Source organism: Convolutriloba macropyga, chromosome 2 (genome assembly GCF_964194025.1).
Source record: "Convolutriloba macropyga chromosome 2, txConMacr16.3, whole genome shotgun sequence".
NCBI lineage: Eukaryota > Metazoa > Xenacoelomorpha > Acoela > Convolutidae > Convolutriloba > Convolutriloba macropyga.
The window spans coordinates 72818672-72834136 of NC_134469.1; the positions used below are offsets into that span (position 1 = coordinate 72818672).

The following is a 15465-nucleotide window of genomic DNA, read 5'->3' on the forward strand; positions in this document are numbered from 1 at the left end:
CAAAATTCATTGGAAAACGCTTGAAAACACAAAGTGAAAACTAAAAACTGCGGAATTGAATATGAAACTTTTAATTGTTTTCTCTTAGCAACAAAACCCATACGATGACAATAACGATACTACCATACACAATTGAACATAAAAAATATTGCTGAAGGACGAACAAAACAGAAAAATTTGGCAAAAAAAATCAAAAGAAAAAAATTTAGTTCACTTTCTTTAAAACAAACTAAAATTGATTATAACAAAATCAAAATGTTACAATTCAACATATCAACATATTTCAACCAAAACGATTAGCCCAATAACCAAAAACATAAAATTGAGTCAAAAACGGCTAAAAAGCATCTAATAGGGCTAAATCGCAAAAACTGCTTGAGATATCATATAAAACTCTAAAATGTAGAGATGATCAAAAACGATCCCAAACGTAAAGTTATTTTTTAATAGGGTCTCAATTAAATAATACCTAAAAAAAAATAGTGTGAACTAAAAATTGCTTTGAAAAGTCGGCACGTGATTAAAAAATTTGCCCGCTTAGCAAAAATTTCACCACACTGACTTTTTCGATCGCTCTCAAAATGCGGCATGAACAGAAATTTAATTTTCTCCCTGCTCACCAATTTCTTAACCTAAACGATGTCAATGCCGCACGTGAAAATTAACTGTTTTCACGTGCGGCATTGACTTTTACATCATGTGAAATACACTTCAGAAAATTATCGACAAAAAGGAAGAAAAGAAGAAATCCAGAAACGACTTGAAATCGCATCCCACGAGAGAACTGGCTTTTCCAATTGGCTAATATCTTGCAAAACTCATCAATGCAAAGAAAACAATAATCTTAAGACAAACAACGAAAGAAAATAGTACAAGTACAAATAAAAACGAAAATCGTTGTTTCATGAAATGAAAACTACTGACCTAACAAAAAATCAGCCAATACTTAATGAGCTCACAAACATCTGTTTTTCCCAAAAGGAACATTAAATTGGGTAAAATTTTATCATTTTTTGTCACAATTTAGAGAAAATAAGGTAGCAAAAAAATTGTATCCTTTGTATTCAACAGAGCCTACAGGAATGAGGCTTTAATTCATTTCTCAATAAATTCAATAACATAGCTGGCATATTGCCAGCAGAAAATAGCCACTATAGCTCCGTAGATCTGTAGTCTCCAAAAAGATGGTAGAAACAGACCAAAAAAGAAACTTCTTTAAATTACCGAACTGTTGTATTTTAAGAATGTTTAACTTATTGCAGATTTTATAAGCTGCCCATAAATAACCTTCAGTTAGAGTGACACACACTCGTGGCCTTATCTCTGTAAATTAAAGTGTACAAAAGTTTATTCTTTCCCATTATAGCCCTCCCCCGCGTAGTATTCATATAACCTATAGCCCCCCATCAATGTAAATACACAATAACGGGGGACTATAATTTCATGGAGAGTTGAAATGAGAAAGACCCGAAAAGTCAATTACAGAGCTAGTAAGTCATTTTTGAGAGTAATGTAAGTCACACGTGACCCAAACTTTAATCACGCGAATGAAAAAAACATAGCAGAACAAGTCCTGACGTACAATTCAAAGAATTTTTATTTCAGACGTAATAAACAAGCAACTAGACCTAGAACGGACCATGAGTGAATTGGGTAAAACATTTCTTAAAAAAATCAGATAAAAAATTTTAAAGAAAATCAATGTCAAAATGCTGCATGTGAACAAAAAAGCACTAGCGAGAAATGGAAATTTGTTTCAAACAATAAATTAGGCCTAGAATGAACTATGAATCGATTGCGAAAACCATTTGGCAAAAAACCGGATACAAAAACAGTAAATATCATCGTGAAATAGCCGCATGTGAAAAAAAACCACTGTCGAGAAAGCGAATTTTTGTTCAAACACCGTTCTCTCACTCTATTTTAAAATTAGAGCTAAAAAATATTCACGCCGCAGAACCACTCGCCCTTTCGCTCCACTTCTTGTTTCGGCGTGACACTACTCCAACTTACAAAATCACTACTCCATTTTGACTTCAAAAAACATGAAAATGTGTGAACAGATCTTTAAAAAAAGACAGCGCCCCAATACAATTCAAATTCTTTGAATTGTAAAAAAAACACTCTACTTAGAGTGAAAAATGACGTCAATCCAATTCGTTGCATGAACGAAGGGATAAAAAATAGATTTGAAAGGTTATCGTCGTATGATTTTAACAAACATCTTGTTGACGAAATAAAAAAAAAACAAGAGAAGGCCAAAAATAGCCTGCGCTATCGCTTTGCGTCTATTTAAAACGATACAATGGGCCAAAAATCGGGAAAAAACTAAAATTCAGCAACATGGTTGAAAAACCTTCAAATTAGCGCTTAATTCCCGTTATTTAGAAAAAACTTCAAGGTTTCAAAACAGGCTGAAAATTATTACTTGTCTCAACAATAATCTGCTAGACAACATAAAAACGTAAAACCAAATAACCTGTTGGACAACATAAAAACCCTAAAAACAGCTTCAAAAAATTCACTCATTTAACGAAGGTTTTTTTCACGCCGACACTTCTCACTCGCTTTCAAAAGAAGGTATGAGCAAAATAACCACTCTCTGTTTTCTCCGCTCTCCGAATTTGATCACTGAAATAACTTTTTCAAACTTTATTTCGAACCATAACGACTCTTCGAGTCGTAAAAAGACGCTCCACCAATACTCCTTCAAGTCGTAAAAAAGAACGAGCACCAATATGATCCAATTCTCGATTGATAAAAGCGCAAAACTCATAAAATCAAATTTTTGGGAGAAATAGTACAAACGTCCATAATACCGGTAAGTATAATATGAAACCATGAATTCCATTCCAATATCTCATTATAGAGAAAATGTACCTGTCACCACAGACTTTAAGAACCTACCGTACGAAAAAGTGCTCTCGATCGACAAGCGAGGGGTTGGCTTGTTTGGTTGTAAAGCTAGATTAAGCGTATGACCAGCCGCAGTATTTTGGGGGATGGGGCAGAAGTAGTAGCTGAGCGCGCGCGGGATAGCAGAAAGGAGTTGGTGCGAGGGCAGAGGGGGGGGGGGCAGAGCTTTTAAAGCTCTGTAACATCGGGCTTTACCCGTTTATCCCATTTTTGAAAACGAAAGAAAGTCACCTTGAAAAGCTCCAGCGAGCGAAAGAATGTTGCCCAATATCCTAGCTAAAAACTCAAAACATATAAAAATTATTTAAAACTTGTTTCGCAAGCGGAAAGCTTTGCGATCACTTTCCGCTTGCAAAACAAATTGCGATCGCTTTCCACTTATTAGTTAACGAATATGTAATCATCATCAGATCGATTACTACAAAGTTTTAACGGTGTTCGTATTAACTGTTTGCTTTCGTTTCCGATTTTTCAAAAAATTTTAGAATATTTTCAGAATGTTAATATGGAGAAAAGTTTCTTTTTCAAACAGACAATTTGGAAAATTGCAACAGTCAAAAAAACAGTTATTCCAATTGTTTATTTGTTCTCAATTTCAAGTGAAGAGCATGAAAATTTTCCGTTTGCTAATATCTAGATCGTCAGGATGATTTTGGCAAGCCCAAGGATAGGTTTGAACTACCAAAGGTTTTGGTAGAGTGTAGGTTTCTTTTGATAAAGTTCAGTTTGTATTTTGGTTACCAGAGGCCGCAGTAGACCGTTTTTCGGTAAGGTGGAAGTTATTACTAAGTTTTGGTAAACGCACTTCGTTTTATCTTTGCAGGAACGTTCATTGAAATCCGTACATTTGTCTAAGATGATTTTCTTGTGGCGTGATGCCAGCTAATTACTCGTTGATTCACGTATCCAAAATACTGTTTCTTGGTTAATGGTCTACCAAGTTTGTATTTCAACAAAGCATCTCTAAATTTATGGAGACTTGACTATTCTTTGCAATCCTGAGAATAGGGCAGTTATGTCATCAATACATAATTGACGCTCGGTTCATTACAGATTTTCTACACTATGAATATCCACCCGAAACAGACCACCAACGGTTAATTGAAGCAAGTGACAAATCAAAGAAAGTATCCAAGCAAAGGAGTCGAAAATGAACACAAAAAGAATAAACACTGAGGACTGATTTATTTCTCATAAACGCTTGAATCGTTTATTAATTCAACTAAACAAAAATGATTTCCCGAGTAGTCCTAAGGCGGACAATACAAAACGAGAAAAGCAAAATATGAAACTTAATCATAATCCGATGTCAAGAACCATGGGTTCAATTTTGTATTTAAAAAACAATTAGTGAAAAAACCAATTGAGTAAATTACAAGGGAGTAAAATCAAAGGCGAAAACAAACATGATAAATGTACTCGAATCGAACAAAGGAAGCAGTTAAAGAAACATAGCCAACTAACGTCGGGTGAATTGCTCTTAAGTGAACAGTTGGATTTGGTAGTTCGGTAGAGATGCTAGCATGGGGGATGAGCGGAGTGGTGGAGGAGAGGAGGCGCAGTTGGGTGGGGGGGGGGGGGGGGGGGGGGGGTAGGGTTCGCAAGGCTGAACGGGCTACAAACCACCGGGTGGCGTGGTCTGGCGTGATTGGTGGAGCGAGCGATGGGGTCTGATTGGGGAGTGAGCGTGAGGGGGGTGACTGAGGGAGTCACATTATTAAGATTAAGAACAGCCCTTGACACCACGAAAATGTCTTCTCGAAATAGTTTTGGTGAAGCGCTTATTAGTGGCTGGCATAAGGCGTAAGGCTCAAAGAGCGCTTAATGCCCTCTGTGAGTTACCTGTTTATCCCGTTTTTATGGACAAAAAGTCTGATAGGTCCGACGAAAAATCGCATAAAAAAACCAACAGGACTAATTTAATTACAAACTTCGTTTGAGGGCAATTAATTAGTAGACGAAACATTGTTAAGTAAAATACAGAACATTGGCTCATAGATCGATAGGCAATAAAATTTATAAAAAATTTCAAACTTCAAAAAACAGAAATTCGTTCTATTAAAATGTGGAAAGCCCTTCACTTGCCCCCTAGCAACTACATAATAACATACTACCTGGATGAGGTTACCTGGCTAATAAGGCAAAAAAATAAACAAAATGCAAATGTTTTGAAAAAATTGAAAATTTGCAAATTTTATAAAAAAACTTCCAAAAAACGAAAGTTAAATTGTTGAAAACAAATCCATTGAACTAAAACCATGCAGTATATTTTTATTAGAACGTGGAATATGTTTTTTCGCACTTGAGAATGGACGAATATCAAAAACTGACAAAAACTTTAAGAAGCCTTGAAAAAATTAAAAATTTTATCTAAAAAATGCTAAAATTCGAGATATTAAAATTTTAAAAACCATTCCATAATTACTACAAACTATGCAGTGCCCTATTAAAAACCTCAAAGGAGATTGCCTGGTCCCTGAAGCTGGAAAAACTGAAAAAAGGACAAACATTTTCAAAAACCTGAAAAGCGAATTTTGCCCTGGACTCAAACAACTTGATTAATGACAATATATGTCCAAAAATAGGAAAAAATTGGCTTTGTCAGAAAAGTTTTGTCAAAAAAGGCTAAAATTCATGATGGCAAAAACATGATAACCATTCCATTATCACTAGAAACTATGCAGTAATCTATACTCAAACCCTAGAGCAGGTTTTTTGACACCTAGGTTTGATATCACTCAAAAAACGGCAAACATTTCAAAAAGCTTCTAAAAAAACTCGAAAAATGACAAAAATTTTTGAAAAAACCTGAACAAAATTGCGAAAATTAGTATCATTTTGCGTGTTTGTGTTTGTAGTACCAAAACATATAGCTCATAAAATGGTCATAACAAAAAATTTTGTCACCCAAAAGGCCTTCATCAACTTTTAAAAACTTCAAACTAAGACTAATCCGAACAAAAAATTACAAAAAACATGAAAATATGCACCATTTTGAGCCCAAAAACTCCTAAAAACGACGTTTTAACCTTAAATTAAGGCCATCCCAGCAGGTGCACCACTATAAGCACTTGAAGGACTACTAAGGCCCACTTTGGGCCTCTAATGAAACTTAATGCCCGCTGGGCTTTACCTGTTTATCCCGTTTTGAAAGATCAAAGTCATTGAAAAATGTGTGAACACATCTTAAAAAAACATAGCAGGACAAGACCTGAAATACAATCCGAGGAATTGAATGAAAACAGGCCTAATATACCTGACCAGCAGATCAATTGAACAATCCCAGCCAAAAAGACGAAATCTCGAAAGTTGAGAAACTTAAAGAATCAAACTAAACAAAAAAAAAATAATTATTCCTAAAACCCTTGAAGCTTTTAACCTTAAGGCCATTTATGACACAATGCAATATAGTCAAAAACTCACGCAAAAGACTTGAAAAAGAATAATTTGACTCTAAGGTAGATAATCTCGAAAAAAATGACAAGAAATGTGAAAAATGCTTTAAATGAAAAGGAAAAATTTGAAGATATTTTTCAAAAATGCTTCTGGAAAAAATGTTCAAAATCATTTTTTCTTTGTGGAGTTCTGTCTTGTAACTCATCTGCAACATTGAAAAACTTTCGTTGGTCAATAAAGACAGTTGAACTCAGAAATTGACAAAAAAAATCAAAAAAATTGAAAACAATCAAAAAAATTTAAATTGCAAGCTTTATTTAAAAAATTACTTATATTTGCAATCTAAAAAACAGCGAACTATTTTGTTGCCACTAGAAACTCTGCAATAACATACTAGCAAACTCAATAGCAGCAAAACCCTGGCCACTGGGGAAAAAGACTAAAATTTGTAATATTAAAATATTGAAACACATTCACGATTACCACTAGAAACCATGCAGTAACTTATTATCAAAACCTAAAGGAAATGTTTTTGGTGTTCAGTTTAGAGGAACCTAAAAATTGACAGCAAATTTCAAAAATTTGAAAAAATTGGCTTATGCCATGGCCAATAAAAATTTTGCAGTAAACTATTAGCAAATCCTAGACGAGGTTTCTTGCCCCCTGGAGCTGGAAAACTTGAATAATGACAATTAATGTCAGAAAAATGGAAAAAACTGCAAGTTTTATCAATAAAATTAGTAAAATTCGTGAAGTTGAAAACAATTTCAATACCACTAGAAACTATAAAATAACCTATTATTGTGACACCAAGAGCTGAAACAACAAAAATATTCAAAAAACTTGAAAAAAATTTTAAAAATTAGAAATTACCGTGTTTATGTTTGGTGTAGCAATACATATAGCTCTTAAAATGGCCATAAAAAGCAATTACGTCTTGCAAAAGACCTTTACCAACTTTTACAAACCTCAATTTCAGACTGGTCCAACAAAAAATCCGCAAAAAAGACGAAAAAATTGCAACATTTTGGGCTCAAAAACTTCTGAAAATGACCTGTTAACCTTGAATTACGGCCTTCCCAGTAGCTTCACCACTCTAAATACTTGAAGAACTACTAAACGCGGCTAAGGGCCTCTAATGAGAAGAATGATTCCCGCTGAGCTTTACCTGTTTATCCCGTTTTGAAAGCTCAAAGTCATGAAAAATGTGAAAACATCTTACAAAAATAAAAAAGACCAATACAATCCAATTCTTGGATTGTAAAAACACAGCACACCAATACAATTCAAATTCTTTGAATAGTAAAAAAATTAGGTGCGCTATAATAGCCGCCTGGAATTGAGGACGCGGCTATTAAAAACGTAAAACCAAATAACCTGTTAGACAACATAAAAACCTTAAAAACAGCTTCAAAAAAATTCACTATTTTAACGAAGATTTTTTTCACACCGACATTTCTCACTCGCTTTCAAAAGAAGGTATGAGCAAAATAACCACTCTCTATTTTCTCCGCTCTCCGAATTTGATCACTGAAATAACTTTTTCAAACTTTATTTCGAACCATAACGACTCTTCGAGTCGTAAAAAGACGCTCCACCAATACTCCTTCAAGTCGTAAAAAAGAGCGAGCACCAATATGATCCAATTCTCGATTGATACAAGCGCAAAACTCATAAAATCAAATTTTTGGGAGAAATAGTACAAACGTCCATAATACCGGTAAGTATAATATGAAACCATGAATTCCATTCCAATATCTCATTATAGAGAAAATGTACCTGTCACCACAGACTTTAAGAACCTACCGTACAAAAAAGTGCTCTCGATCGACAAGCGAGGGGTTGGCTTGTTTGGTTGTAAAGCTAGATTAAGCGTATGACCAGCCGCAGTGTTTTGGGGGATGGGGCAGAAGGAGCTGAGCGCGCGCGGGATAGCAGAAAGGAGTTGGTGCGAGGGCAGAGGGGGGAGCAGAGCTTTTAAAGCTCTAATAGAGCTGCTCAGACGCTCAATAACATCGGGCTTTACCCGTTTATCCCATTATTGAAAATGAAAGAAAGTCAACTTGAAAAGCTCCAGCGAGCGAAAGAATGTTGCCCAATGTCCTAGCTAAAAACTCAAAACATTCAAACAAAAAAGCCACGTTTATAAAAATTATTTAAAACTTGTTTCGCAAGCGGAAAGCTTTGCGATCACTTTCCGCTTGCAAAACAAATTGCGATCGCTTTCCACTTATTATTTAACGAAAATGTAATCATCATCAGATCGATTACTACAAAGCTTTAACGGTGTTCGTATTAACTGTTTGCTTTCGTTTCCGATTTTTCAAAATTTTTAGAATATTTTCAGAATGTTAATATGGAGAAAAGTTTCTTTTTCAAACAGACAATTTGGAAAATTGCAACAGTCAAAAAAACAGTTATTCCAATTGTTTATTTGTTCTCAATTTCAAGTGAAGAGCATGAAAATTTTCCGTTTGCTAATATCTAGATCGTCAGGATGATTTTGGCAAGCCCAGGGATAGGTTTGAACTACCAAAAGTTTTGGTCGAGTGTAGGTTTCTTTTGATAAAGTTCAGTTTGTATTTTGTTTACCAGAGGCCGCAGTAGACCGTTTTTCGGTAAGGTGAAAGTTATTAACTAAGTTTTGGTAAACGCACTTCGTTTTATCTTCGCAGGAACGTTCACTGGAATCCGTACATTTGTCTAAGATGATTTTCTTGTTTCGTGATGCCAGCTAATTACTTGTTGATTCACGTATCCAAAATACTGTTTCTTGGTTAATGGTCTACCAAGTTTGTATCTCAACAAAGCATCTCTAAATTTACGTAGACTTGACTATTCTTTGCAACCCTGAGAATAGGGCAGTTATGTCATCAATACATAATTGACGCTCGGTTCATTACAGATTTTCTACACTATGAATATCCACCCAAAACAGACCACCAACGGCTAATTGAAGCAAGTGACAAATCAAAGAAAGTATCCAAGCAAAGCAATCGAAAATGAACACAAAAAGAATAAACATTGAGAACTGATTTATTTCTCATAAACGCTTGAATCGTTTATGAATTCAACTAAACAAAAATGATTTCCCGAGTAGTCCTAAGGCGGACAATACAAAACGCGCTATTTTTAAATTTATTGAATTCTAAACTCAGGTAAGAAAACAATCGAGAGAAATAAAAATGGAACCGAGAAAAGCAAAATATGAAACTTAATCATAATCCGATGTCAAGAACCATGGGTTCAATTTTGTATTTAAAAAACAATTAGTGAAAACAAACCAATGGAGTAAATTACAAGGGAGTAAAATCAAAGGAGAAAACAAACATGATAAATGTACTCGAATCGAACAAAGAAAGCAGATGAAGAAACATAACCAACTAACGTCGGGTGAATTGCTCTTAAGTGACCGGTTTGATTTGGTAGTTCGGTAGAGATGCTAGCATGGGGGATGAAAGGAGTGGTGGAGGACAGGAGGCGCAGTTGGGTGGGGGGGGGGGGGTGGGCAAACCACCGGGTGGCGTGGTCTGGCGTGCTTGGTGGAGCGAGGGATGGGGTCTGATTGGGGAGTGAGCGGGAGGGGGGTGACTGAGGGAGTCAAAGTATTAAGAATAAGAACAGCCCTCGACACCACGAAAATGTCTCCTCGAAATAGTTTTGGTGAAGCGCTTATTAGTGGCTGGTATAAGGCGTAAGGCTCAAAGAGCGCTTAATGCCCTCTGGGAGTTACCTGTTTATCCCGTTTTTATGGACAAAAAGTCTCATGGGTCAGACGAAAAATCGCATAAAAAAGACCAACAGGACTAATTTAATTACAAACTTCGTTTGAGGGCTATTAATTAGTAGACGAAAAATCGTTGAGTAAAATACAAAACATAGAGATCAAATTGCACAAAAAAGCAGCTGTTGACTCGCTCTAGGCACATCGGGATTGAAACAAAGGTTTAAAAATACAAGAAACCGACAATTTTTCGAAGTTAAACAGTACTCAAATTGGACGTGAAATGTCGGTTATCTTCTAAATTTAAACTTAATTCAGCTTGTAAACTGGAAAAAAAACAAAGCTCATTACCAATATCACCTAGCAACCGCTTTAATGAACCTAAAAAATCTAATGCACTATAACAATAACGGTGCTTTATATATAGGTTTATCCTGTTTCTGTTGATTTCGCTCTTTTGACTTTTAACGCAATCACTAAAGTGATTCAATGTGTGAACGAAATAAAATCCATTCAGTGAGTGAGGTAAGTCCGAAGTCAAGCGTGAAAATTGCGAATCATGTAAACATAGATGGCAGATTGCCAGAAAATAGCCGCAATAGCTTCGTAGATCTGCAGTCTCAAAAAAACTAAAAAAAGACAGATTAAAAAATTCGTCTTTTCATTGGAGGCTGATATGTTATATTTTGATTAAAAATCTGTATACGTTTTTGCTGCCTCTATTAGCTGCTCTCAAATAACCTTAATTTAGACAGACTAAATTTGACATTAGAAAGACTAAATTTGACCCATTTGACCTTATCTCTTTGAATTAAAGAAAATAAAAGTCAATTTCAAAGTGAAGAAGTCATTTTTGAGAGTGAGGTATGTCAAGTGTGACCAGAAAATTAATCACTCGAATGAACAAAAAACTTGCGCCACTAAGCGTGAAAATGACGTCAAGCACGCAATTCAATTGAAATTGCAAGAACGAATGAACAAAAAGCAGATTTGAAGTGGTTGTGACGTCATATGGTCGTAACAAAAAATCTTGATGAAGAGATAAAAAAAACAGAAGGCCAATAATAACCTCAGCTGGGGCTGCGCGGCTATCAAAAACGAAAAACGTGATCAAAAGGTAAAGCGACTAAAGCCAGTAAGAACGCCAATTTTAGCTCAAACACCGTTTTCTGTTGAAATGAGAGTGAGAAAACTTGCACAGCAAAACCACTGGCATTTTTGCTTTATTTCCAGTTTCAGCGTAGCGTGTCTAAAATTATCGGTACAATTTGATAAGAAAAGTCATGTAATTGTTTGATAAATGTTTTACGCTTAAAAAACACAAAAGGACTCCAAATAGAAATTTGACCATAACCTAATAAAAGACCTGCTTAGTTATAATCATTTTCGAGCAAAAACAGGAAACAGGAAAAGTTACCATGGAAAAGCACCTGACAACAAAAACCGATAAAACATCTGATAACAATTAAAAATTTTCTTTATAAGATGATAAGACGAAAACAACTATTGACAAAATACCTTGCGATACAGTTAGTTTCAATTGATTTAACAACTCCGAAAGGACAGAAAAACAAAAAAGCAACTTTTTAGAAGCAGCACCTATAAAGTAGCTCTAAATTAAAAATTGCACCAGAAGAACTAAAGCGAGAAGCACAAAATCAAAGAAACAGGGAAAACAAAAAATTGGCGTAAAAGTTTGCGTAAAAATACTCAATTATGGTTAACAAAATTAACTCAAAAACAAAATCCACCGGATCGAAAGTCAATCAAAAGAGCGAGAAAAACTTATTATTATCTACTTTTTCACCCAAGTGACTTAATGCCCTGACACAAGGGCGCTTGCAACCAGGTACTTGGGCACAAGAGGTTGATAAGATTTATGTTCTAACTCCGAGAGGGCAACAAAGTAGGGAAGGTAAAGACATGGCCGGCAAATTGCCGGAAAATAGCCGCCGTTGACCCGCTTGACGTACATTGGGATTGAAACAGAAAAGAATAAGAGCTAGAAATTGACAGAAGTCTTTTAAGTGTCAATTTTTTTATTTGGTGTGTAAATTCTACAAATTTGGTTAGATTCTAAAACTAAACTTAATGCAGCTTCTAAACTGAACGCTATTAAGCATAATACTATTGCCAGCTGGCAATCACTTTAAAAAAATTTGATAGCCTAATGCACTGACTTAATGACCGAGCTTTATATGCTTATCCTGTTTCTTTTGATATTTTGGTTTTGCTCTCTTGACTTTAACCGTATTCAATACATTGCGTAAGTCAATGCTTGGAAGAATTTAAAATAGATTCAGTTGAAACCGTGGGTGAGGTAAGTCAGAAGTCAAACGCAAAAAATGTGACTTACGTAAAACAAAAATGAGATCAAAAGGTAAAGCGAATTAAAAGAGCGCCAAAACAATAGCTGTTGAGAAGCTGACGGCTGCTATTAATAAGTAGGGAAAGTAAAAATATGGCCGGCAAATTGCTCAAAAATAGCCACCACTAAGGCGCTTCACGCACATGGGCATTCAAACCGATAAGAAAGATAGAAATTGAGACATTTTCTAATTAAATTTCAAAAAAATTCTAATTCGGTGTGCGGTTTCAGTTATATTCCAAAACTATACTTGATTCAGCTTCTAAACTGAAAGCTTTTGAGTTTAGTACTATTGTGAGCTAGCAATTGCTCTAATGAACTTTGATAACCTATTGAACTATCACTTAATGACCGGGCTCTATCGATTTATCCCCATTTCGTTTGACTTTGTTTTTTTAACATTGACCAATTCACTGCATTGCGTAATTGTAATTCAATGTGTCAAAGAATTTAAAACCGATTTAGTTGGTAATTCACATGTCAAAGGTGAAAATGGTGTCTTACGTAAGACGTGATCAAACGGTAAAGCGAGCGAGAAAGCCAATCTAACTGAATAAATCGTAGTTGCAACTAAAAAAACTGAAAAAACTGCTTCGAAAATTTAATAGGTGATCAAAAAAATGGCTCGCTTAAAAAATTCTTAAACGTACTTTTCCCGCTCTCCCTCAAAAATGCGACACGAACAGAAAACCACTCTCACTCTCCTCTCTTCTCCTCGTCAATTTGACCTAAATACTATTTTTTCATGCATTTTACTTCGTTTTTAATACACTCCAACAAAATTACCAATCAAAAAAATTTTGAATTGTATAAAAGGAGACCGCCTAAATAATAACCGTTGAGAGGCTGAAGGAGGCTAATAAAAAGCAGTAACGAAAAGGCATCTTTTGTTATTTTGAAACATGAAAAGTATTTCAATGATATTGGACATGAGCTTACCTCCAAAGTTAGAACCCTCGTTTTGTCCAAGTGATGACTGAGTTGGAGTCGTTGCTACATATGGAACTGCATCAAGCGTTCCTGGACTCAGCTGGTACTTGTTCTCAAACAACAAGCGTTTGTCCGGAGTCATATCTAAAGCAGTCCCTTGGTTGTATTTCAATATTTTCTTCAATTTGAACACATCCAATGACCTTTCAAGAGCAGATCACTATAATGTCAGGACACCCTTATACGTATCGTTCATACAATTTTTCACTGACTTTACAAAATTGAGCAGCTTAATTGTGTTCTGATCATTTTACCGGGTGCTTTCCTTATGACGCTTCTTTGGTATACTATATACGGTGCTAGGAAAATTGGCCGACAGGGCGTTTAGCCGACAAGGAAAACATACCCGGCAGATTACCGGAAAATAGCCGCCGTTGATTCCAATAAGCATGATTGGGATTGAACGAATAGAATATATTGAAAAAAAAAGATTTTTGTACAAAAATAATTTTTATGTCCGATTTATTTTGATGGCATTTCGTAGTTGAACATACTTCTGTTTCTTAGAGAGAGGCTACAGGGGCTACTATCAACACCAATAAGCATTAGAGGTGGTAACTAAGACTTATAGGAACGACGTTCAAATAGCGGGCATCTAAAATTGGGCTTTATGGGTTTATCCCGTTTCTATTTCTGACTTCAATTTTTTATACCGACTCTGTTCATTTTGAATTGCTTTGCTTAGCAACTGATGTTCAAATTCACTTTTAGCAGAATGAGAGAAGAGAGAAACTAGCCTAGAGAAGTCAAAAAGATTTCACGCAAAATGTCGAAAAAGCGGCAAAATGGTAAAGCGAAAAAAAGTTTGACGAAGTAAAAAGAAAATACGAGCGCAATAATAGCCGGCTGAGAAGATGAGGGCGGCTATTAAAAATGGGAAATTTAGCCGACAGTTTTATCATAATTGGTCAGAAAAGTCTCATTGGTCCATAAGTCAGTAGTTCGGTTGTGATAGATTCATATCAAGTCCCACGGGCCGCTGAGGCATGGCCATGGCCCGCGAGGCATGGCCAGATGCGGTAAAATACGGTCCGACCACGGATAGACCTTCGTTACGCTAGTTGATGAAAAAACTGCGGTATATTTGTCCGCTTACGAAATAGTGTTTTAAATTGGCCAATCACAGCTTCAGAATAAGTTTTATTGCTCATTTTACTTAAATTGTCGGCTAAATTTCTCATTTTTTGGTTGTCGGCTAAACGCCCTGTCGGCCAATACGGCGGTCACCACTATATACATTCTCGCTGGATCTGTCCTGTTTCTCTCTGGATCTCAAACTGGAAAGCACATTAACAAGTGCACGAGTTTAAAGAATGCCGTAAAACTTTTACGTTAATATCTTAACAACCAAGCCTCACATGCCTTTTAAGACGTTGTCCAATAAAAACAACTGCACGCCTTATGTCTCTCCAGCACCAATATCTATTTAAGATTATCTCATTTTTCTGTTTCAATCCCATCTTTTCCTTGTTCAAAATTGTTTTAAAGCCACAAAATTTAATTCAGCGCGGCGCCTCAATTTTTGTTCATTCTGTACTTTTCACATTTGGTGCTTTTACCATTAAGTTCTCTACTTACATTTCACAAAAGTTGTGAACTCATCCATAGACTTGCAGCGAGTTTCATGCAGAACACGTGGAGGGATTTTCAAACTCGCGGGGTAAGTTTTTTGAGGGCTGTCTCTTAGTGCTGAAGCGTCCACGGAACCATTTCTTGACAAGTTTATATTTAATTGCTGTCTTTTAAGGTAATTTTCGAAATCTTTCTTCGAGGAATAGTAAGTAGGAATGTGCGATTGCGGTGATAGGGTTGAACTGAGTGAAGAATCTGGGTATTGACACCGGGCTTCGGGTATCACAAATTGAAACTGTTTTCCTGAAGATTCATCCCACATAGGTCCCGTGGGTCCATTTAAGATGTATTTTTTCTCTGATCCAAAGCTAGATGCGCCGTCATATGTATTCGGCTTCCCATTTGATTCTAGCTCCGGGTCACAGACCGGCTCATCGGACTCCTGCAATTTATTTAATTTTTTAAATGAATGGTATAATGAATGGTACATTCACCATAT

The 15465-nt window shown here is 35.8% G+C and overlaps 1 protein-coding gene across 2 annotated transcripts in view; it reads right to left on the bottom strand.

Moving 5' to 3' along the window:
* The window catches only part of LOC142334680 (uncharacterized), a 244017-nt gene that overhangs the window by 80590 nt on the left and 147962 nt on the right, over window positions 1-15465 (bottom strand). For both annotated transcript variants that reach the window (XM_075382902.1, XM_075382903.1), the window contains exons 3-4: window positions 14973-15408; window positions 13344-13478 (exon numbers count right to left, since the gene is read on the bottom strand). In XM_075382902.1, coding sequence (XP_075239017.1) covers window positions 13344-13478; window positions 14973-15408 — 571 coding nt within the window. The remainder of the gene's footprint in view (window positions 1-13343; window positions 13479-14972; window positions 15409-15465) is intronic.